We start from the raw sequence: 25568 nt of genomic DNA on the forward strand, positions 1-25568 counted from the left end.
CTTCACCTTCAGGACATAATAGGACTAACTCTCTACCCATCTAGCAACAGAATTCACCCCATGGCACCTGGGGAGATTGCATCACCCAGCAAGATTCAACCAAACCTGGGACTCAAGACAGCCTACAAAGTTACCCCTCCATGGCCCCATGGGAGTCTGACAACCAATCAGCATACTTGCCCTTACACAGCAACAGGAAGCTCTAAGGCGGGACCCAAGAGAGGATATATATAGCCCAGGTTCAAATCCCAGTAAGGGTATGGCTAGCTGATGAGAGCTAAATAGCTCGAAATAGATCTATACTAGTCTCCCTTTATTTATTTATCAGCACAAATACAACATATATATATATATATATATATATATATATATATATATATATATATATATATATATATATATATATACATACATACACACACACACACACACACACACACACACACACACACACACACACACACACACACACACACACACATATATATATATATATATATATATATATATATATATATATATATATATGTTTGTGTGTGTATTCCATTTTCTCAATTGCCCAGAACCTCAAACCATATGTAGTCTAGTGAAAGGGAGGACTATGGGTGACATGATAGCAGTGTTCCAATATTTGAGGGGCTGCCACAAAGAAAATGGGGGCAACCTAGTTTCCAAAGCACCAGAAGGCAAGACAATAAACAATGGATGGAGACCAATCAAGGAAAGAAGCAACCTATATCTAAGGAGAAATTTCCTGACAGTCAGAACAATTAACCAGTGGAACGGCTAATTCAGAATATGTGGGTGCTTTTAAGAAGAGACTGGACAGTCACTTCTGGAGTGGTGTAGGAACTTCTGCTTGAGCAGAGGTTTGGACTAGAAGACACCCAAGGTCCCGTCCAACTCTGTTATTCTTGTTTCAGTGCTTATTTTCTCCTCCTGCTCCTCCTGCTCTTCTTGCTCTTTCTCCTCCTCCTCTTATTTGTTCATTTGTTTGCTTATTTGCAGAAAAGGATTGTTCGCTGGAATAAAGATGAAAATGAAGAAAAAAGGAGACAAGGGGTTATTTATTGCAAACAAGGGAGCAACAGGTAAGCCTATCTAGTTTGAGAAGATATCAGCCCAATGAGAAGATGATATCCGAATGTTGCAGGACAATTGCTTCCTTGAAGGCATCGTATTGTTCTGTGCACAATAAAGAGCATGAAAACATGCTACGTTTGTCCCAGGGAAACCTGAACTCTGAAATTGAGTCTCTTGTAAAGGGAGGACCTTTCAAGCATCAATAGAGCAAGATCAATAGACTGTTTCAGTGTGTGTGTGTGTGTGTGTGTGTGTGTTAGTATTAGTGTTACAAAGTTTGTGCCATTTTCCATGCTGATTCACTATACACTTGAGGAGGAGATTTGAAAACTCAGAGCCCCCATTTATTATTTATATCCACCTCTTATTCCTTTTATCAATAATTCAAAGTGGCAAACGTATACTGTACTCCAGGGGTGTCCAAACTTGGGAACTTTAAGACTTGTGGACTTCAACTCCCAGAATTCCCCAGCCAGGCTGGGGAATTCTGGGAGTTGAAGTCCACAAGTCTTAAAGTTCCCAAGTTTGGACACCCCTGCTGTACTCCTTTCTCCTCCGATTTCCCCCCATAACAGCAACCCTGTGAGGTGGGCTGGGCTGAGATAGAGAGTGACTGGCTTTCATGGCTAAGGCAGGATTCGAACTCACAGGCCTCTGGCTTCTAGTCTGGTGTCTCATACCAAATTGGTCCCTAGACCAAATTGGTCCTTAAAATTGGTTCTCAGTTGAGACTCTTCTCAACCATTGAGAATATCGGCTTAGAGCAGGGGTGTCAAACTCGATTTCGTTGAGGGCCACATCAGGGTTGCGTTTGACCTCGGTGGGGGCAGGGAGGGCATGGCCAGAGGTGTGTGGCCAGATCGACATCACTCGTGTTGGGGTCACCTATGGTGGCTCAAGCGCTCTGCCAGTGAAAACGGGCTCCCGAGCTCCGTTTTTTGCTGCAACGGGTTTCTGCAATGCTCTATCAGTGAAAATGGAGCTTGGGAGAGCTGCGTGCGAACCTCCCGAGGTCCATTTTTTGCTGGCAGAGGCGCTGTCGGCCAGTCTTTTACTGTTTCTAGGGGAGCCCCGCGGGCCAGATCTAAGAACCTCACAGGCTGGATCCGGCCCCCAGGACTTGAGTTTGATGCCCCTGGCTTACAGCATTTCTCTAGTGCAAAGAAATTTCTAGAGCATTTCTCTAGAACCATCCCTAGGAAACAATGGGTGGGTGTCAGCCTTTCTAGGTAAATCAAATTAGGAATCCATTATAGAGCATAGGTGGGAGACTATGGTCTAGAAGTGGAATTCAGCAGGTTCTGACCAATTCTGGAGAACCGGTAGTGGAAATTTTGAGTAGTTTGGAGAACCACCTCTAAATACCACCTCTACCTGGCCCCGCCCCCATCTATTCTAATACCACTACCGACCTCCGCTCCTTCCGACAGAAACTCAAGACCCACCTGTTCCAATCAGCTGGCCTGGCCCATTTATAGTCCCATTCTTAACCTCCTGGCAAACACCTTATTCCGGGGTAGTTTTTTAGGGGTAGTTTTTAATGTATCTCCAATTTTAATTTAAATTATTATTGTACAGTTTATATGTTACCTCCTCCATCTGTATTTATTTATATTTATCTATGTCTGTATGTACTTATATTATGTTTTAACATGACTGTACACCGCCCCGAGTCCCTTTTGGGAGAGGGTGCGGTTTATAAATTAAATAAAAGTTAAAAAGTTAAAGTTATTCTCTGCCTCCCGGGTCCCAGCTGATTGGGAGGGAATGGGGATTTTGCAGCATCCTTCCCCTGGAGTGGGGGAGGAATGGAGATTTTAGAGTATCCTTCCCTTGCCATGCCCACCAAACCACACCCACCAAGCCCACCAAACCACACCCACCAGGCCACGCCCACAGAACCAGTAGTATTTTTTTTTTGAATCCCACCACTGTTATAGTCCCTTTATGAATTGTAGGTTTCAATTCCCAGAATACAAAGCATGGTTGGCTCAGGAATTCTGGGAGTTGAAGTCCACAAGTCATAAAAGGACCATAGTTCCCCATGCTTGCTCTAGTGAACTAGCGCAGTTTTAGATCAGAGGTGGACAAATATGTGATGACTTGAGACCTCAGTTAACATTTTTGGATGTCCAGGAACGACAATGATCAAGATATGGATGCAAAATCCAGAAATCTTTAGGCCTTTAAAGGGAAGGGAGAGAACAAAAGGTTTTGTTTTTTGTTAGAATGTTAACGTATTTTAGGGCCTAAGCTATCGAACATTTCTTATCCAAAACGGCAGGAAAATTTTAATTTTCAGCAAGCTTTGATCAGAGAAGGTTCTAATAGTTTGAAACAAGGGGCTTCTAGGCAGATATTTGCTCTCTCCTGCTTTAAACCTAATGCTCAAGCTGTCACATGCAGATATGCAATAGTTAGATAATTATTTCTAAAACATCAATAATGGAAGACAGGTTTCTCTGAAAGTCCCCCTGCTTATCAGAAATGAACTTTCTCAGCCACATGCAGCTATAATGGATTATTGCATTAAATCTCAAAGGTCCTCCCTAAATTTATCTACGTGTTTCCCCCCACGCCCCTTTGGGAATTTGTGTTTTAGGGAGAGGAAGGAGAGAACGGCTGTACAGTTATAAATCTAAACCAAAGCTAAGTGTCAAAGGGACTGGTTAACTTGTCCACAGAGATGTCACTAAGAAACTTCCAACTTCCCTTTTAATTATGAGCAGATAAATAAGCCAAATCTCATACAGAACTTCATTATTGACATTGCCAGCAGGCATTTCAAACAACGTAATGAGGTAGAATTCATGCCATCCAACCAACATGATGTCTTTTTCATGTTTTGGACTAGAGTTCCAGTCATATTACATATATAGAGGGCAAAGTTTGCACACTTCTACCACAAAACATCCATGCTTTTAATAATAATATAGTCATAATTGTCACAGCTACAGTGCAGCCTAAAATTTCTGTTGCTAAGCAACACAGTTGCTAAGTGAGGTTTGCCCCATTTTACAACCTTTTTTGCCACAGTTGTTAAGTGAATCACCACAGTTGTTAAGTTAGTGATATGGTTGTTAAGTGAACTTAGCTTCCCCATTGACTTTGCTTGTCAGAAGGTTGCAAAAGGGGATTACATGGCCCTGGGATACTAGAACCATCATAAATACCAGTTGCCAAGTGTCTGAATTTTCATCATGTGATCATGGGGAGGCTGCAACAATCAGAAGTGTGAAAAACGGCCATAATTCACTTTTTTTCAGTGCCTTTACAACTTCAAATGGTCACTAGGTCAAGGTTTCCAACTAATGAACCCAAGCAAATCAGACAATTAGGTAAATTGGCGGGCTCTCCAGGCACTCCTTTCCTGACCTTATCCATTGCCAGTAGAGATGACCTTGGTTCTCACGAGAAAGCTCTCTGTTGTGTCTAGTAAGGCATTCTACCCTCCTTCCGCCCTCCCCCCTCTGTGTGGCAACTGAGGAACAGAAAAATGGCTGCTGCCAGATTCGGTTTGAAGTTGACAATCGGTTCTCCCTCTAGTGAGTGAGGAGTTTTATCGGGTTGCCTTTGCCCTCATCTTCGCTGTCATAGGAGTTGAGCTGCCCACTAGTGAGCAAATTTGCTTGAGTTAATAATCATTAGTCGGAACCTTGACACACTAAATAAATGGCTGTAAGTCGAGGACTACCAAATAGAGGGCACAATTTGCTTACAACTACCACACAATCCATGCTTATGGGCATTTACATATTTTTCTTCCACAGAGGAGCAGATACCTGAACATTTACAGCATGAGATTGTGAGTGGTCAAGAGGACGAACTACAAGATATGCTGAATTATGAAAATGAGGCCACGTGTAGCTCTGAAGTCTCAGCGTCTTGGAGTAAAAGGTATATCAATCAAAAAATCTCTTCCCTTGCTCCTGTCTCTTGTTGATCTACCCCAGGGATGTCAAACTCACAGTGTCACGTTGTCGTCACATGATGGATCACGACTTTTCCCCCTTCACTAAAATAGGGATGGGCGTGGCCAGCGCGTGACGCATCCAGCAGGTGGGCCGCGAGCTTGATCTAGCCAAAGACTGGAAACCATGTTGTCACTTTTCTCCATCATCTAGGATTAACTGTTAATAGGTTGAGAGTTGGAATGCTTAAGCATAAAAGTGTAAAGCTCAAGTGTAAATGCTCAAGTGGAGGCTCTTAGTGAATAATGACATGGAGAAGAAGGAGGGGGAGGAGGAGGAGGAGGAGGAGGAGGAGGAGGAGGAGGAGGAGGAGGAGGAGGAGGAGGAGGAGGAGGAGGAGGAAGGGGCAGAAGCTATATGTCAACAAAATGTTTCCATCTGAAGACAAACTTGCCTCAGATGAAAAAGTGGGAAGGAACAGATCAACAATCTTGATTTAGCCTTCGCTCTTGTCTGTAGAAAGCAAGTTGCTGACTTCAGTGCAAATTGAATCCACCTTCTGTTATAGATGAAGCTACAAAGTACATGTACAGAGTATTTTTCATGTATATGAGATTGATAGCTGTACTTATATCATGCAAGAACTCAGTTTGACATGCAGGCAACCTCAACATTCCCGGTCTTATATCCTGTTCTTTGGGCTGATAACAGTCTCTTTGTGGTTAATCTTTAAACACAAAGCAAGTTTTGAACAGGTGACTATGGCTGTTTGATTCGCACAGACGGAGTTCCAAAAATATGATTTTCAGCATGCAGCACCTGCCTGCTTTCCTGGAAAAGATGCAGCTGCTTTAAAGAGCTACTGTGGCTATGTTTGTATTAGCAATAGCAATAGCACTTAGATTTATATACCGCTTCATAATGCTTTTATAGCCTCCTCTAAGCGGTTTACAGAGTCAGCCTATTGCCCCCAACAATCTGGGTCCTCATTTTACCTACCTCAGAAGAATGGAAGGCTGAGTCAACCTTGATCCAGTGAGATTTGAACTGCCGCACTGCAGCTAGCAGTCAGCTGAAGTAGCCTGCAGTACTGCACTCTAACCACTGCGCCACTTCAGCTCCTACATGCTCTGTCTGAATTACTTCCAACTTATTTCCAAACTATTGCCCAGTTCTGCAGATGTTCTAACAGAATAGAGAGTCCTTGACATACAACAGTTCATTTAGTGATTGTTCAAAGTTACAATGGCACTAAAAAAACGTGACTTATTGTTTTTCACTCTTATGACTGTTGCAGCATCCCCATGGTCATATGATCAAAATTCAGATGCTTGGCAATGGGTTCATATTTATGACTGTTGCTGGGTCCCAAGGTCATATGATCCCCTTTTGTGACCTTCTAACAAGCAAAATTAGTGGGGAAGCCAGATTCATTTAATAACTGGGTTACTCATTGATTAACTGCAGTGATTCACTTAACAACAGTGGCAAGGAAGGTGATAAAATGGGGCAAAACTCACCTAACAAATGTCTCACTTAACAACAGAAATTTTGGGCTCAATTGTGGTTGTAAGTCGAGGATTACCTGTATTGGGAGGACCCTCCATCATTATTGTGGCCAATGAATGGGCAAAAATAGACAGTCTTCCCATGTCAGCAAAGGTTACTTAAGAGTAACTCTCAGTTACTCTTAAGAGTAATTGAGCAAACAGGAATGAATGTTACTCAAAGCTTCTGAGTAGGGCAGATAGTTCATTCGTTCATTCGTTCATCCATCCATCCATCCGTCCATCTATCCATTCATTCATTCAACTTAGAACATAGACTTAGAATAACTTTATTGTCCATCATTTCTGTGCCTGATCTGAAATTAATACGGGTAGCCCTTACAATCACAATTGAGCCCAAAATTTATGTTGCTAACTGAGAAATTTGTTAAATGAATTTTGCCCCATTTTACGACTTTTCTTGCCGCATTTGTTAAGTAAATCACTGCAATTGTTACATGAATGACACCAGTGGTGGGTTTCTAATTTTTTTACTACCAGTTTGCTCGTGCAGCCACTCTCTCTCTCTCATGCGCACGACGCTTCTGCGCATGCGCAGAAGCATCCGGGCGGTTGGGCGGGGCCTCCTGCCACTGCTACTACCGGTTCGCCCAATCCGGGCTGAACTGGGAGCAACTCACCTCTGAATGACACAGTTGTTAAGTGAATCTGGCTTCCCCACTGACCTAGCTTGTCAGAAGGTCACAAGAGATGATCACCTGATGGGTCATAAATATGAACCAGTTGTCAAGCATCCAAATGTAAATCATGCGACCATGGAGATGCTGCAACAGTCATAAGTGTGAAAAATGGTAATAAGTCACTTTTTCAGTGTCATTGTAATTTCTGTTGTTAGTTGAGGATTACCGTATTTTGGGAGTATAAGACGCATCTTTTTCCCTCAAAAAAGAGGCTGAAAATCTGGGTGCGTCTTATGCACTGAATACAGTATTTTTGCCTCCTGAAACCCCACCCACTTCACCAAAATAGCCGTGCTTAGCTTATAGGAGGCTTCCAGAGAGCTCCTGAGAGTTGGGGAGGGCAGAAATGAAAATGGGCTGTTTTTTGCTCAATTTTGCCCCCCCCCCCCCCAGCCCAGCCCCAGGAACATTCTATAAGCTTCCTAATGCCCTTTTTTGACAAAAAACTGGCCACCCTCCCAGGAGCACTCTACAAGTCTCTTAAAGGCTATTCATGTCCTTTTTGTTGAAAAAACCCCCCAAAAACCCCATTTTTGGGAAGTTTGCAGAGTGCAAAAACTTTTTTTAAAAAAATTTGCCTCTTCATAACCTTGGTGCATCTTATACTCCGGTGTGTCTTATACTCCGAAAAATACGGTACTTGTACTTACTATTATTTGCACTGGGCAACATAATACTTTTCACTCTATTCCAAGCAACTTTCACTTTCCATATACCTTACTTTTCAATTATTCTGATGGGAAATAATTATTTTTTTCATACAGAAATCGTACTTTCTCTGCTTATAGCGGTTTATTTTCATCCTTGCTTATTTTACCTCTTTTCTTCCACACTGTATCTACTTTTCTCCAAGATCTTCCCTTAATGCTCTAAAAAAAAAACACACAATTCTGATAGCACATTCAGAATTCTGTGCTACCATAGCATGTTCTACTAATTTTCTCAATCTTTCATCATAGTCAAATCAACCATTTTTAGATCTATTTTAATTCCTTAGCCATGTGTGCATAAGAAAAGGTATATGCTAGAACCAAGTATTCAGAACAAACCGTTCTTTTTCAAAACAGCTATTCGTAAAACACCCTTGCATTTGTGAAGGGCCCAATCCATCTGTTTCCATCCCATTCATTCGTACTATCTGGCAGAACAATTCTTCTCAGTGCTTCATCACTCAACCTGCTACAGAACAACCAACACAAGCTACGAAAAAGGTGACACTACCATACATCAAGAACATCTCAGAAACAACCAACAGACTATTACAACCACATGGCATTACTGTCTGGTGCACAAGCCAGCTAAATCCTCCAAAACATCTTAGGTAAAGCAAAAGGCCCAGTAGCCCAAGAAGAAGAAGAAAAAAGGAGACATCTACAACATACTATGTAAGGATGGCAACGGCTACCCTGTTTCCCCCAAAATAAGACTCAACTGGAAAATAAGTCCTAGCATGATTTTTCAGGATGCTTGTAATATAAGCCCTTCCCCCAAAATAAACCCCAGTTAAGATTGTCAGCCATACGGGCACATTTAGTACTGTATTTCTCCAACAATAAGACCTAATCATAAAATAAGCCCCAATTTGTATTTTGGAGCAAAAATTTATATAAGACCCTGTCTTATTTTCGGAGAAACATAGGTACTAGGTGGGACAGTCAAGCAGAAGAGTATCACAGCACATCCATGAACACCACGTAGTAGCCAGAAGGTATCATGGAAACTCCTTAATCTCACAATACATGGACAGACTCAACTGTATTCAACTGTGAAATTGTGAACATCCTAGATCAAGCTAAATCCAAAAATACTAAGGAGTTCCAGAAGCTTGGCATCCGCCAAAATAAGCCATCAATAAACTCATAAAAATAAACCATATTTACAAACTGTCCCAAAGAAACAATAAAATAAGGAAGCTAATAAGGAAAGAAAAAGAGCAGAGCACATTATCTCCAACAGCCAACACCCAGATAAGCAGGGATTAATACCCAGCAATTAAGCAAAAAAAAATATACTAATCAAGGAATTACCAAGAAAAACCCACACCCCACTGGGAGGGCAAACTGCCCGATATAAACAGGTTGCAAATCCCACACTGATGTTACCTAATTAGGTAATGTAATACCTGCAAGCAAACAACACAGTTCAGGGAGTAACCCTGAACTAGATAGATTTTATATATTTTTGTGTTGTTTGCTTTATATATATTCTCCTCTGTTGGAATTTTTCACTTGGGTGACATTCATTCAGAATATCCATATTTTCAAAATCTGTTTTCCATTATCCCATTCACTACTGTGCTGAGTGCAGGTATCACTAACCTACTAATTCCTACTTTCATATATACCCACAATGGCATAAATGACACCAGTTCATAAGTTTCCAATATGCCTCTTAGCTCTTCCGTTCATGATTAAATCTTTCTGTGTTTCCAGCTGGTAGGTAGGTAGGTAGGTAGGTAGGTAGGTAGGTAGGAAGGAAGGAAAGAAGGAAGGAAGGAAGGAAGGAAGGAAGGAAGGAAGGAAGGAAGGAAGGAAGGAAGGAAGGAAGGAACAATGGAGGAAAGGGGAAAGGGAAAGGGAGGGAAGGGGAGGAGGGTAGGGGGAGGAGAATGAAGGGAGCTGGTAGGAAAGAAGGAAGGAAGGAAGGAGTAATGGAGGGAAGGGAAAAGGGAAGGGGAGGAGAGGAGGGGAGGGGGAGGAAAAGGAAGGAGCAATGGAGGGAAGGGAAAAGGGGAGGGAGGGAAGGGGAGGGGGAGGGAAGGAGGGAGGGAGGGCGGGAGGAAGGAAGGAAGGAAGGAAGCATTCCTCTAGCTTTCTAGCAGGTCTGATTTATACAACATTTTAGCCTTGAGTAGTATGTTGTGCAAACTCACTGGGCACGTCATAGATGAAAATATACTAAACACTCATTCTAAATAAAAGGTTTGGGCTGTCCGGTTCTAAAAAGTCCTTCCAGCATTTTGCTCTTGGAATGGATGGCTTTATGCTCTTGGGAAAAGACTAACAGAGCTCTCTCTTGCTTGTCCTCCATATTAAATCATGTTGAGGATGATAGCGCCTTTACTACAGAAGGTCATCTAGATGCACCATGTAGAGTAGTGATTGATCGCCACTTTCTCCAATGCTGATTAAAGTTCTCCAACTGACTGAACATAGGACCTTTTGAATGCTGAAACCTGACATTGTTATGAAATGATAGTTTCCTTCCAATGTTGTATAACATATGAAGTCATTAAACCTCATAATTGCTGGCATTATTTAATGCCTTTTACATCAGGCTCCCAAGGGTTCAGAGAGAGATTGTTTCCAGTTCCTTTGGGAGTGACCTTGAAAACATAGTTTTGGCTTTGGTTTGACATTTGGAGTGGACTGAACATTTTTGCTATACATGAACCACCGACCGAAGTTGGTTCTCCTAACAATCATGCTTAGAACCAGGGGTGGCCTACCGGAATCCTCCTGGATTCAGGAGAACTCCTAGCTAATGTTATTGCCGCTTCGGAGAACCTCCAAATCCCACCCTTGGCTGGCCCTGCCCACAACACCCTGCTCCTCCTGCCCCACCCCGCCGCTCCCAGGAGTCTCCACGTGGCCCATTTTGGATACAAGGTAAGTGCAGGGACCACACGGAGGCTCAGGGAGGGGGGAAAACAGGCCTCCCGGAAGTACCAGAAATCTGGAAACAGGTCCGTTTCCGTCTTCCAGAGGGCCTCTTGGAGCCCGGGGAGCCTGTTTTCACCTTCTTGGAGGCACGAGGAAAACCTCTGGAACCTGGGGAGGGTGAAAACGCCGCCCCAACCCCGCCGTGGTGCAGGAAGCTGACTAGGCCACACCCCCATGGCCACGCCCACCCAGCAACTAGGCAGAGAACTGGTCCCTAAAATTTTTCAATCCCGCCCATCCAATGGTTCTCTGAATAACTTGCAATGTTAAGTAAGCCCTATGTCTGAGTATGGAAAGGGACAAATTAAATCGTATTAGACTTGTCAACAATGTAAAATGTAGCTTTCTGAAGACTGAGTGCTGTCTTTATCTTCTGAATTGGAAACAGAGCCAAGGTGCAGTTGAAGATCCATGAAACGGAAATGAAGACCCAGAATTATCAGGTAAGGTACAAAATGATGGCCAGCGTCTTTGGTCAAGGGCCTAAATATCCCTTTCGGTTTTGCAGGAGAAGGCACGGCGGAACCCGGAGGTGGAGTGAAAAAGAGGGATCAGCCTAGAATCCCTACGTAGTCACAAGCAAGCTGAGTCTACCACCCCCCGCCCTTGAGTGCTGTTGTCCTTTAGCTAACTCTTACCCTGGGCTGAGTATTAGTTGGGAAGAGTCCTGTAAATAGGATTTTAGCAATAAAGCAGCTTAGTTGAAGCTTCCCTGACGCCACCAAGTTTATTAGTGAGCAGTACCGTGGGTTACTTATGCTGCCTGCCGGCTGCCTGCAATTTGGCCATTCAATTCTCACCAGGGTCCAGGTTGACTCAGCCTTCCATCCTTCCGAGGTGGGTAAAATGAGGATGCAGATTGTTGGGGGCGATAGGCTGACTCTGTAAACCGTTTAGAGAGGGCTGTAAAACACTGCAAAGCGGTATATAAGTCTAAGCGCTGTTGCTAAGTGCTGTTGCTATTCAGAGGCGCACCTGGTGTTTCCCGCCTGACAGATCTTGAGTCAAATTTGCATTGCGTTCTTGCAGATTGCCATAACCATCACTGAAGCACGGCAGCTCGTTGGTGAGAATATAGATCCGGTCGTGATTATAGAAATTGGGGATGAAAAGAAGCAGACTACAGTCAAAGAAGGAACCAATACACCATTTTATAATGAAGTACGTAAACTGAGCTGAGTGGTTAGGAAACAGATGTTTTCCCAGTTTGGTTTGCTTTATTTATTTATTTTTTAGTAAAATGAATAAAATGGTTAAAAGGCCAGCTCGGCCACCTGTTGAAGGGATCTCCCCCCATTTGGGGATATATTAGAGTGACACAGGCGTTACGGCAGAATGCACGTTGTCCTCGACTTGCGTCTGGAATTGAGTCTCGAATTATGGTTGTCAGTCTTTAAGCGGGTCACCACGTGACTGTACTTGATTTTATGACTTTCTTTTGCAAGAGTTGTTAAGCAAACACCTTGTTTGTTAAGCGAAGGCTATAGTCGTTAAGTAAATCTATTGTCTGCAATGGGCGGTTTTTGTCAGAAATTGGAATTAAAGACCAGTTTCAGGCAAAAAAAAAAGTCATATCATGTGACCGTGGGGATGGGGAGTAGTGCTCAAAACTTTTAATCTAGGAGGATTTTAGAAATAGTAAATGAAATGCCAGTTTGTGGTTATGTATTAAATCTTGGTATATTTTATGATGAAGGACATTTAAACAATTATAGTCAAATGAAAATGGAGGTATGATGACGGTAACGTGTATAAATATCTGAGTTAAAATACCTGAGTTAATATGAATTATGCTTGATGACTGTGGAAGAGATGCACGAAAGCCTTTTTGTAATCAACTGATACACTTTCTACAGTATGTAAAGAAGGAAGATTTTATGTGTTGTGTTTGTTTTGAAAATTAAAAAATAAAAAAGTTATATATCTATAAAAAAAGAATATCATCTTATCAGTCAATAAATTTTAACTTTTAATCTAGATTGTATACAGCCCTAGGACAGTGATGGCTAATGTTAGATAGGGCAATGAGAAGGCAGACTCAGGTTTAACGCAACAACAGCTCTTTATTACAACAGTCAAGTCTGTACAATCCAGCAGCAGTTAGGTCTGACAGCTCTCCTTTTATAGGGAGCTGTCAGACCTCTCGACCAATCAGATTGAACCTCTGTTCCCGCCTAAACAGGGGACTGGAGTTGAAACCACAGTAGCCTGTGTTAATATCTAACAGCTAACCTTTTGCGTGCATCCCTAATGCAACACATGCGTGACCCCCTGCACACACCACACCCCCTGCACATGCACATGTGACCCCAGCATGTGCACCCTGGCCCCGTACATGCGCAGCAGAGACCCGAAAATCAGCTGGCCGGTGGGAGGCGTGTGCACATGTGCGGTGGAGTTGAGCTGGGGCAACAGCTTGCGAGGGCTCTGCCTGCCACCTGTGGAATGCGTGCCATAGGTTCACCATCACAGCCCTAGGGATTGTAATTTGTAATTTTGAACGTCACTAAGCAACCAGTTATAAGTCAAGGACTACTGCACATTCCAAGATAACTTGCAAATGAACCTATAGCTTAAACATGCTAAAAATGTTGCCAGAGTTTCACTAAGTTTCAGTTCCCAGATTTCTTTCTTTAGAAGGACTTATCATTTAAGTTAGGGTTCAAATGAAAAAAAAAATTCAGAAACCAGAATTCTGTAATAATTAAGATGATAACAATAAAGGTTGCATCTCAGCTGGATGAGAACAAGAGTGAAGGAGAAGTTATTATTATTTTTCCCTCTATGTGATTCTCTCATGTTATCTTTATAGTGGAAAAAATTTAAAGATATGAGATTTAAAGATACTCTTTTATTATACTTATTTATTTGGGTTTTCTTTTCCCCTTCTCAGTATTTTCTATTTGATTTCACTGGGCCACAAGTTCATCTGTTTGACAAAATTATCAACATCTCTGTAAGTACACACATCTTGGGCAGACAGTTAATGTGTTGTTTGAAAATGGTTGTGGAGGAGAGAGATGGCTTGTACTTGAAAAAATTAAAAACTGACAGGACTACTTTATGTTAGCACGCAGCTAGGTATTTTTAAACACTGCCTCTTTTACTTTATTTCTAATTGGAATAATATTCATTCCAAGAACAAATCACTACTCCGGTTCTTCTGGACAGTTCAAATGTTAGAGACGGAACTAAACTTTCGTATAATAGAAACGTTTATTCTCCAGAACTGTAACTTCTCTGGGTAAAATTGCTTTAAAGTTCTTTAGTGAGGTAGCACACTAAGATAGATAAGTACATAGGTGATAGATAGATAGATAGATAGATAGATGGATGGATGGATGGATGGATGGACGGACGGACGGACGGACGGACGGACGGACAGACAGACAGACAGACAGACAGACAGACAGAAAGAAAGAAAGAAAGAAAGAAAGAAAGAAGATAGGGGATGGATGGACAAGATGATGTGGAGAGAGAGAGAGAGAAAGAGAGAGAGAGAGATGGACAAACTTTTCATGTCTTCTTTCATAGGTTATGCATAACAAACTTCTAAAAAGTGTATTGATTGGCTCCTTCAAAGTAGATTTGGGAACTGTTTACAACGAACCAGGTAAGCAAGATCTTTTCAGCAATCCTTTTTTGTTGTTGTTAAATAGTTTTTTCTGCTTAACTTGTTGCCCCTCAAAGCGAATTTACTTAACTTGCAATTAAAACAAACAGCAAACAAAGCAATCCACTTCTCTATTGTATAGATATTGCATATTCACTGCCCATATTGTACCATCTATGTTAAGGTTTCCCCTGAGAGTGGACAAATTTGGATCGCAACTTTTGCTATGTTAGAAGTTCGAAAATTGGCACCAACCTGGTGTAAGAAAGGACAATATCCATAGGCAGAATATTTGAATACATTGCAATTAACCCAAAGGTGATCATAAACCTTCAGAAACAGAATTACAAAGATTGGTTTCTTTGAGCTAAAGTTCACAATGAGATTTAATATTATTTCTTGACTTCTGGGGGATCTCAAAACCCCTGCTGAATGCTGTTCTCATGTCATCATTTCCAGGTCATCAGTTCTGTGACAAATGGGCCGTTCTCACAAATCCAGCTGACATTAAGACAGGAGTCAAGGGATATCTCAAATGTGATATCAGTGTGACGGGAAAAGGAGACGCGATCCAAGCAGCTCAGAAAGGAAGTGATGCTGAAGAGCAGATAGAGAAGTATGACATCGCTTCCCTTCTTCTCCAGCTGGCCCTTACCTTCCATAGAAAGCTGCCATGCAAAATAATGGAAATCCTGCAGGAATAACATGGATCTTAGTTGTTGCTTGGCAAAATCTCTCTTAGCTTTGGTGGTTTGCTTTTGATGAAAGAGTTCCTTGGGAAACGACAGTCTTAATTGCTGTAGAATTCTTGGGATTTTATGGAGAGAAGCTTTGATGGTTGCATTTGGGTAAAATAAAGATGCCGAAACACATATCATGCATTTCATTTTCAGTCCCATTCTGAGATATTACTGATCATTCCTCGCTAGACTGGAGGCATTCAGACTGGCAATTTAAAATTTAAATTGAAACAGCAAGCATGAGAGGCAGGATGGATCTGCACTAAAAGGAATTCAAACTCTTTCAAATCATGGTCATAATTTGAACAGAGGGCCCTCTGTTTGCTTTTGGAATTTATTAATACCTGTCCACCATTACTTGTGTGAATGGTGTCTTTAGCATAGTATTCCTCAACCTTGGCAACTTTAAGATGTGCGGACTGCACAGTGCTGACTGGGGAACTCTGGAAGTTGAAGTCTACACAACTTAAATTTGCCATGGTGGCACAGAATGCAGTATTGCAGGCTAATTCTGCCGACTGCCAGCAGTTCAATTCTCACTGGCTCAAGGTGGACTCAGACTTCCAGTGACAGTGACAGCAGGAAGTTGTACATTCAGATTTGCAAGATTCCATTAATGGATCCTTACAATAAAACAGAATTAGCACACAGTTTGTGTTTCCTGAGCCATGGTGGCACAGTGGTTAGAATGCAATATTGCAAGCTAACTCTGCCTACTGCCAGGAGCTCAATCCTGACCGGCTCAAGGCTGAATCAGCCTTCCATCCTTCTGAGGTCGGTAAAATGAGGACCCAGTTTGTTAGGAGGCAATATGCTGACTCTGTAAACCAGCGGTTCTCAACCTGTGGGGGCTGAATGACCCTTTCACAGGGGCCGCCTAAGACCATTGGAAAACACATATTTTCGATGGTCTTAGGAACCGAGACACCAATTTGATGGTTGGGGGTCACCACAACATGAGGAACTGTATTAAAGGATCACGGCATTGGGAAGGTTGAGAATCACTGCTGTAAACCGCTTAGAGAGGGCTGTAATGCACTGTGAAGCGGTATACAAGTCTAAGAGCTATTGTTATTGCTAAGGTTGAGAAACACTGCTCTGGACAAATATATACAGCTGTTCCAAATTTAACATCCAATTAGACTTGGCTTTTAAAAATAAATAAATCAAATTTTGATTTAATTTAGGTTTGAACGTAATAAATGCAATTAAGAGTAATAAGACTACTGAATTAAAGTCACTTGATCATTCTTTGCCTAGATAATAATTTCCTCCTACAGATCCATTCAAAATGGACAAATTTGGGTAGCAAATTTGGACAGCTTTGGGCTGCAGCCAAGAGCTCATTAAGCATTGAGTTGCTTGGATGTATGCAACTGTTTGTTTTGGAATTTATTTGCCGAGTTTTCTTCGGAGGTTAGCTTATCCGTTCCTTTTCTTTTCTTCCATTTCCCCCTCTTCTTTTCCAGAAATCTCTTGATTCCAAAGGGATTTCCATCAGAAAGACCTTGGGCTAGATTTTATGTGAGAATCTACAAAGCTAAAGAGCTTCCAAAAATGAACTCCAGCATCATGGCCAATGTCACAAAAGCTTTTATAGGCGATACTAAGGATCTGGTGGACCCATTTGTGGTTGTCATGTTTGCAGGTCAAGGGGTAAGTGGGCACATACAGGGGCTGTCCTTTCCTGGTCAGTTGGTCTCCTACAGCTTTCTTCTTTTTTCCTTGTTGTCTCCTAACAGCTAAAAATGCATAAAATTGTAATTTAGCTGTCTTGAATTTTGAATGAGCAGGGTTATGTTGGCAACTACAGCAATTTATGCCTTTGTTTTAAAATGTTTGTATACTGCCCTAAATCACAAGACTTTGGGTGGTACATAATAAAGGGAAAAACCACAATGTGGTCAGTTTTCCTAGCGCCTTTGAAATATGAATTTTTGTCAGTATTAATCAACTGTAGCTGCAACTGCTGTAGGCTAACTGCCCATTCAAATGAGGCTGAATGATCATCTCTTAGAAATGTTCGACTAACCCACTTAGATCGGAGGTGGGGAATTATGGCCCCTTTATGACTTGTGGACTTCTACTCCCAGAATTCCTGATGGCTGGCTCAGGAATTCTGGGAGTTGAAGTCCAGTTCCCCACCCCTGTACTAGATACTGCAGTGACTAAGGGCTTGGAGTAGATGAAGTTTAACACTTCATCTGATTCTATGAAACAACTGATTTACAGAATTTCTGGAATTACAGAAGGTTTGGGGACAAATGTACCGCAACGGTGGTGGTGGGACCCTCAACAGATCCTCCCTAAGTATTCAGGACAGACACAATCCATGTGACTCCTGATACAACCTGGTGTCACACTGTATAGGACTTTATTTGTAATAGTCAGCACTTTGAATTGGTTCTAGTAGCCTTTTGACCACCATTTCAGCAATCTCAGAATGAGTGAACTGTTCCAATTCCAACTTTCACCTGTCTTTAAGGGCTGCTCCATTAAGAGCACATTGCAGTAGTTCAACCATGTGGTGGTAAAGGCATCCTCCTCATTACTTTGTTTAATGGAAGCTTAGCAGGTAACTCCTGTGAACTTCATAGAAAATGAAGAAGTTAGAATAGCATTAAGGGTTATTTCTCATGAATATCAGAAGGGAGAGAGGGAGGAAGGAAGAAAATTCTATGTTAGAGCAGGGGTCCTCAGAACCGGGCTGCATGAGTGGAGGCCTGGCACGCATGGGCAGACACACAGTTTGACTTGTGTGAGTGGCAGGCCAGTGTGCGTGTACACATGTGCGCAGCTCAGCTTGCACAAGTTGATCTGAACATGTATGAATCTGCCAGTGGTGGGTTTCAATTTTTTTTAGAACCTCTTCTGTAGGTGTGGCCTGCTTTGTGGGAATGGCTTGCTGGCCATGTGATTGGGTGGGAGTGGCTTGGCAGTCATGTGATTACCCATGGCCAACTTGTAAAATGTGGTGAAACTCACTTAACAACGCTCTTGCTTAGCAACCAAAATGTTGGCTCAGAAACTCTGGTATTTGAAGCACGCAAGTCTTAAAGCTGTCAAGTTACAAGTCCCTTGCACCCCTAGCCCTTTAGAAAAAAGCCCCCCAGGGGTGTTCAAACTTGACAGCTTTAAGACTTGTGGACTTCAACTCCCAGAATTCCTCCTCCAGTCATGTTGGCTAGGAACTCTGGCATTGAAGTGTGCAAGTCTTAAAGCTGTCAAGTTACAAGACCCTTATACCCCTAACCCTTTAGAAAAAAAACCCCAGGGATGTTCAGACTTGACAGCTTTAAGTCTTTAAGGTTTGGATAGGACTCTTAGAGGCGGGTGGGGCGATTGGTGAGCCAGCCAATCAGTGAGCGGCAGGCAGGGCAAGCATGGTGTGGACGGGTGGGGGGAGGGAGCTGGAACCGGTTCTAAACGGCACGGTAGATTTGTGGAACCTCTTCTATAGAAGAGGTTAGAACTGGCAGGAACCCACCCCTGGAATCTGCCCACCGGCCTGCCACTTGCCCAAATTGAGCTATGCACTTGTGTGCGCACCGGACCACTGCCCGCATGGCCCAGTTCCCCTCTCCCCTAGCCTGCAAAGATTGGGGACTGCTGCATTAGAAAAATATTGTTCCCAGTGAGAGTAGAATGGGTATTTGGCATTGACTTCCTTCAACCAGTCTCTTTTGTTTTAGGGGCGAACCACAGTGCAAAAAAACTGTGCGGATCCTGTGTGGCATGAACAGGTTATCTTTAAAGAAATGTTTCCCCCATTGTGCCGGAGAGTCAAAATCCAAGTATGGGACGAAGGCAGCATGAACGATGTGATTTTGGCAACTCATATGATAGATCTGAAGAAGATCTCAAATGAACAGGATGGCGATAAGGGTAAATAGACAAATGCTTCTCTGGTGAAAAAACTCAGGCTGTAGTGGTGTGATGAAACTGTGGATGATCTTGGGTAATGAGGGGAACAGATGCTGCCTAGGAAACAGTCAGATAAGAGAAGCAGGAGCCCCCAGTGGCTTAACGTTTAGAGAAAGAAACTTAGAGTGGACCTATCATAATTGATCAAGCAGTTAAAAATGACAGCAGGAAATAAGTACATTCAGATTTGCAAGATTCCATGAATGGAGCCTTACAATAAAACAAAATTAGCACACCTTAGTTTCAATTGAGAAAATGTGACCAAGCCAAGTCGAAAACGTCAGGGAATTTCTAGAAGACTGGCACTTTGAGAAATCAGCCATCAAGATCAGCATAGATGAACTCCAAGCTTACATCAGACCAATAATCAAATAAACAGCACCCCAATCAAGAAACTGCCAAACAGCAAACAGAATCCTTAAGACAACCCCCACCAACACTGACAGGCAAGTCACTAGACCAGTGTTTCTCAAACTTGGCGACTTTAAGTCCTGTGGACTTCAACTCCCAGAATTCCCCAGCCAGCTATGCTGGCTGGGGGATTCTGGGAGTTGAAGTCCACAGGACTTAAAGTCGCCAAGTTTGAGAAACACTGCACTAGACTATAAACTGACTTACTAGCACTGATGATGTTACCTAGTTTGGTTAATGAAACATCTGCAAGAAAACAAGCAAGCTCAGACAGCACCAAGGACCCCTCCTTTCAACCCTGAGCTACAAATATTCTCCTTTATACACCTTTTGTGTTTCCTGAGCTGTGATGGCGCAGTTGGTAGAATGCAGTTTTGCAGAATAACTCTGCCCACTGTCAGGATTTCAAGCTTCACCAGCTCAAGGTTGACTCCGCTTTCCATCCTTCTGAGGTTGATAAAATGAGGACCCAGATTATAGTTAAAGAATATATAATTTCTTCTTACAGGGTAGATTAAATTGCCTCACACACTCATAGCCACCGTTTTCCACTGGAGGAAAAAAAGATGGTACCCAAACAGAGGTACTATTCAGCAGGTTCTGAGCAGTTCTGGAGAACCGGTAGCGGAAATTTTGAGTAGTTCGGAGAATCAGTAAATACCACCTCTGACTGCCCCCTCCCACATCTATTCTCTGCCTCCCATGTCCCAGCTGATCGGGAGGGAATGGAGATTTTGCAGTATCCTTTCCCTGCCACGCCCACCAAGCCATGCCACGCCCATCGAACCGATAGTAAAAAAAAATGAATCCCACCACTGTACCCAAATGCATATACACAATGCATTTCCTGTCATTTTAGTTCAGCACAGTCCATATATCTAAAATTGTAGAAAAGCTATCCAAGAACTTGGTTTTCAATCATACTTCCTTTACTGGAACTTCTTTTCCTGGAAATCAAACTCTCTTGTTTTCCTCAACTGGATTGGATAAGGCACAAATAAAGCACACCCCCTCCCCATTCGTTTACAATTATTTAAAAGTCACCTATAGTTTCTAGTCAAGACTTTATTTTACTTCTATAGATTTACTAGCAAATAAATATATCAATTTATAAGACAGGCGGCAAGCCACTGTGTCAACTCAAAAATGTATTTGGCACGCAACTAAACATGCCTGCTGGTCTGGGCATCTTTGTTTTTCTCCTGCTTTATTAGACTTAATACAATAGTACAATAGTACAATAGTACAATAGTACAATAGTACAATAGTACAATAGTACAATAGTACAATAGTACAATAGTACAATAGTACAATAGTACAATAGTACAATAGTACAATAGTACAATAGTACAATAATACAATAGTACAATAATACAATAATACAATAATACAATAATACAATAATACAATAATACAATAATACAATAATACAATAATACAATAATACAATAATACAATAATACAATAATACAATAGTAGAGTTGGAAGGGACCTTGGAGGCCTTCTAGTCCAACCCCCTGCCTAGGCAGGAAACCCTATACCGTAAACCCTATAAACTTTCTCTTTATGGAATGTGTCTCTTTTTTCCAGGTTTCCTGCCTACTTTTGGGCCCGCTTGGATCAATCTTTATGGGGCACCCAGAAACCAGGGCTTGATGGATGACTATCAGGAGCTCAACGAAGGTTACGGGGAAGGTGTCTCTTTTAGGGGACGTCTCCTAATTGAGCTTGCAGTGGAAATCCTCTCTGGTGCAGCCCAGGAATCAAAGTTCTCAAAGATGATCAAGGATGTGAAGCGGCCATCAAAGGACAAAGATTCTAAAAGTTCAAAAGGGACCGGAAAAGACAAAGGGGCAGAAGATGGCAAGTCACCTTCCTCTCCAGATAAAACAAATTCAACAGATGCGGAAGTGGAAGCTTTTGATGTGCCCCCCGAGGTAAATAATTAAAATCTGGATCTGCTTTACTAGATGGATCCTGAGAAGTAGATCTGGCCTTGTTTTAGATAACACAGCTCCCACTGAAAGGTAGTTCTCTGGGTCATTTTTTCAGGATTTTCTGTTTCCTCAACACACTACATTTCCCAGAAGTGTTGGGTTAGAGGTACTTTTGCATTCAGAAACAATGATAATGTATTATGATCTATTGAGGCAGGATAAGAAAATAACATAATCATGTTCCAGTGGTGGGATTCAATTTTTTTTTATTACCGGTTCTGTGGGCGTGATGTGGCTTGGTGGAAGTGGCTTGGTGGGGGTGCTAGGTGAATGTGGTAGGGGGAAATCCCCATTTCCACTCTACTCCAGGGCAAGGATACTATAAAATCCCCATTCCCTTCCCATGCCACTAACCTACTTTCCAGCTCCGTTCTCCTGTGCAGGGCAACAGAAAAAGACCCACTGATCAGCTGGGACTCAGGAGGCAGCAAATAGATGGGGCGGGGCCAGCCAAAGGTGGTATTTGCCAGTTCTCTGAACTACTCAAAATTTCTCCTATTGGTTCTCCAGAACTGGTCAGAACTGGCTGAATACCACCTCTGACGTAAGCCAAATCAGCAATCAAAGACTATTCAATTAAAGTAAAGAATATAATAAGACAAAGGAAGACCTTATGATCTTTCTGGCAAGGAATCCCCAGGAGAGGATGGCAGGTGGAATCCCTTCAAAGCTAGCAAACATGGAGCATAGGTTCTGAACCATAATTAAGCACATCTGCTTCTCAATGGTCTCATCTCACTGGATTATATCAGTGACAAGAGGATCGGTATCTGTTTTGGAATATGCTGTATTCCTGCCAGGACTAAGATCATCAAATTTTGTTGAAGATGGTGATGAGACCATATGAAAGTTAAGGATCATCTGTTTCTCAAGGTTATACGAAGATGAGAAATTATTATCCTACTCTACAAGTCAGAACAAAGGACTAGGCGGAAGAACATGAACTTTTAGTGACTAAAACAAATATTTGCTTAATTATGCACTACATATTTGTCCACTACATGGGAAAATCAAGAAAGAGGTATACAGCACTATCTAATTCTTCCTCTGTTGGAGCCACCCTCACTACAGAAGTTTCACGTGGAAGTCATATGTTCTTAAATCTCTTTACAATTTGTACTGGGCCTATGTCAACATGCAAATCTCTAAAGGCAGAGACCAATGGAGCTCGTCTTCTGTTTGCCTCCAAAGCACCTAGGGGCAAGACAAGATGTCACGGGTGGATGGTCATTAAAGAGAGATTCAACCTAGAATTAAAGAGAAATTTCTTGACAATTAGAACAATTAATCAGTGGAACATCTTACCTCCAGAAATTGTAGGTGCTCCATCATTGCAAGTTTTCCAGGAGAGACTGGACAGCTGGAACAATAGTCTCCTGCTTGAGGAGGGGATTGGACTAGAGGATCTCCAAGGTCCCTTCCAATCCTATTATTCTGTGTTTATGTTCTAGTTCTACTTTAAATTATATGCAGTGCCAACCTTGGGATGGTAGGAAGCGCCAGGAGCTGTTACCTCCTCGGTGTTCTAATGTTTATATCTGATCTGTCTGCATATTAAATCAGAGACATTTTTAAGGAAGAGCATCAACATCCTTTGAGGGCAAATGGTGTGACTAAGGCTGAAGGCAAAAGGATGAGTGAATGGGTAATGAGGGTAGGATTGATGAAAATAATATGGAACGACTTGTGCTCGATAGCACTGTGTAAAATGCAACATATTTCATCCACATGAAGGTTTTTTCTGCCCTTGGGCCTTGCAGATATGTTTTTAAGGATCCTCGGCTTTTTAGAGCAGGTTGTGAAGATGGGAAGGGAGTAGGGCTGCAGGGACAGAGAAATTACTTCTCCCAGTTCTATTGATGGAAGTAATTTGTTAACTTGTTCTGTAGTCTGAACCCTGCACGGTTTATTGTTTAGAGCTGAAGTGTATAATTAAACCGGTGACATTTCATCCTAAATGCACACATTATTTAACATTGATTTCATCCCACATGCGCTTAGGCATGAATAAAGAAGTCAGTAATTTATGTTGGTAATCAACCTTGTTGCAGCATTTTAAAGCTCCCTTAAAGCTATCTTTTATCTTATGGAATTGCCTGTAAGAAAAAAAAAAGCTCAGTGCATAATAATCAGGGCAAAGATTGGTACTTGCTGAGGATTTGTTTTGGTGTAAGATGACATAAATACTTTTACCATCTGATGTCGGTGGCCATATTCAAATGAAATGCATTTGTAAATTCTGCCTGAATCATTGACAATTCTTACTTGGAAATTGAGATTTCTGTTCTTACGTGAAGATGGATTAGAACTGAATTATCTAAGAATTGATGTAATTGAGACTTCACCTCTACCAAATGTCATCAATTTCCATGGAGGTAATGTCTAAGTAATGATATGCAATATTGTACAATATGATTCTATTAGAACTTAAGGCCATCCAATAGATATCTGGTCATTGACTGTAATAAAAGGTTGATCAGGTGATCCAATACAGCAAGCTTTTCAAGTTGGTGGAAATTTTGAAAACCTGTTACAAGCAGATTTGGCAAGTAACAAAACAGAGCTGTGGCCATCAATTATTTTAATTTCTAAAGAGGCTTCTAAGCAGTGGTGGGATTCAAATAATTTAACAACCGGTTCTCTGCCCTAATGATTTCTTCCAAGAGCCACTTCACCAAACTGCTCAGAAAGTTAACAACCAGCTCTCCCGAAGTGGTGCGAACCGGCTGAATCCCATCACTGCTTCTAAGGGTTAGTGATAGCCAGAGACATTGGTAAAATACAGGTTATGCTTGAAGCCAGTAATTTTTTTGCAAACTTACTAGTTCCTATTCATCTTTATTTCATTTAAAGGAATCTAAAAAGTAAAATAAACAGTGCAAGAAATGACTTTCATCTATGTTTTGCTCAGTTTCATATGTCCTATAGCAAATATAAAACCAGTAGTGTGCCAAAATTTTCTGTGCCTATCTTAGTGTCTGTTCATGTGTAAGCTATTACAAATGCATTTTAAAGTAGATTTCCTTTGTTATGTCTTCATCAGATCCATGAGGAACAACTTGAGGAGTTCCTTCTCTTTGGGGCATTTTTTGAAGCAACAATGATTGATAGGAAGGTTGGAGATAAACCAATAAGCTTTGAAGTATCTGTTGGTAGGTGTATAAAATCCTATTTCAAGTAGAAATTCCCAAGGCTGATGTTGCTGTTAACCATTTGATTTGGCTGTTCTTTCAAATAGCTTTACCTAATTTAGAAAGTGGGTACCAATATCTCAGGGGTTGCCACAAAGAAGAGGGAGTCAAACTATTCTCCAAGGCACCTGAGGGCAGGACAAGAAGCAACGAGTGGAAACTAATCAAGGAGAGAAGCAACTTAGAACTGAGGAGAAATTTCGGGACAATTAGAACAATTCATCAGTGGAACAGCTTGCCTCCAGAAGTTGTGAATGCCCCAACAGTGGAAGTCTTTAAGAAGATGTTGGATAGCCATTTGTCTGAAACGGTGTAGGGTTTCCTGCCTAGGCAGGGGGTTGGACTAGAAGACCTCCAAGGTCCCTTCCAATTCTGCTATTGTATTGTACCAGATGTGGTATTCTGTCAGTTTGCCCCGGTTTGGGAGAACCAGTAGTAGCTGCAGTGGGAGGCTCTGCCCACCTGCCCAGATGTCATCACTGACACTCTGCGCATGGGCAGAAGGTTCTGTGCATGTCCAGAAGCACCACCTGCATGCTCCTGGTTCCAAACCGGTAGCGGAGGTAAGAGGATTTCATGCCTGGTGGGTACTAATACCATGAAAAAAACCCACATCTTGTTGTCCCCTCAGGTTGCTTGATTCAGGGCCAGTAACAAATTTCAGGAAAAATCCAACATGTCTTTTCAGTACAAGAAAAAAATTCTTTCATTCAAATTACATCTGTTGTTATCTCAAGATAACAAGCCTGTATTATCAGCTTGGCTGGAGAGAAGAAGGCTTTTTAGGT

At 41.9% G+C, this 25568-nt stretch overlaps 1 protein-coding gene across 1 annotated transcript in view; it reads left to right on the plus strand.

Annotated features, from left to right (window-relative positions):
* Window positions 1-25568, plus strand: part of FER1L6 (fer-1 like family member 6) — a 134571-nt gene that overhangs the window by 25493 nt on the left and 83510 nt on the right. Inside the window, exons 2-12 of the mRNA XM_081950571.1 lie at window positions 1009-1091; window positions 4854-4980; window positions 11293-11347; window positions 11934-12065; window positions 13798-13860; window positions 14439-14517; window positions 14977-15133; window positions 16727-16913; window positions 18950-19142; window positions 21183-21529; window positions 24633-24741. Of these exons, the coding sequence (XP_081806697.1) occupies window positions 1009-1091; window positions 4854-4980; window positions 11293-11347; window positions 11934-12065; window positions 13798-13860; window positions 14439-14517; window positions 14977-15133; window positions 16727-16913; window positions 18950-19142; window positions 21183-21529; window positions 24633-24741 (1532 nt within the window). The remainder of the gene's footprint in view (window positions 1-1008; window positions 1092-4853; window positions 4981-11292; window positions 11348-11933; window positions 12066-13797; window positions 13861-14438; window positions 14518-14976; window positions 15134-16726; window positions 16914-18949; window positions 19143-21182; window positions 21530-24632; window positions 24742-25568) is intronic.

Source organism: Natrix helvetica, assembly GCF_964273705.1.
Source record: "Natrix helvetica genome assembly, chromosome: 4".
In the NCBI taxonomy this organism is placed as follows: Eukaryota; Metazoa; Chordata; class Lepidosauria; order Squamata; family Natricidae; genus Natrix; species Natrix helvetica.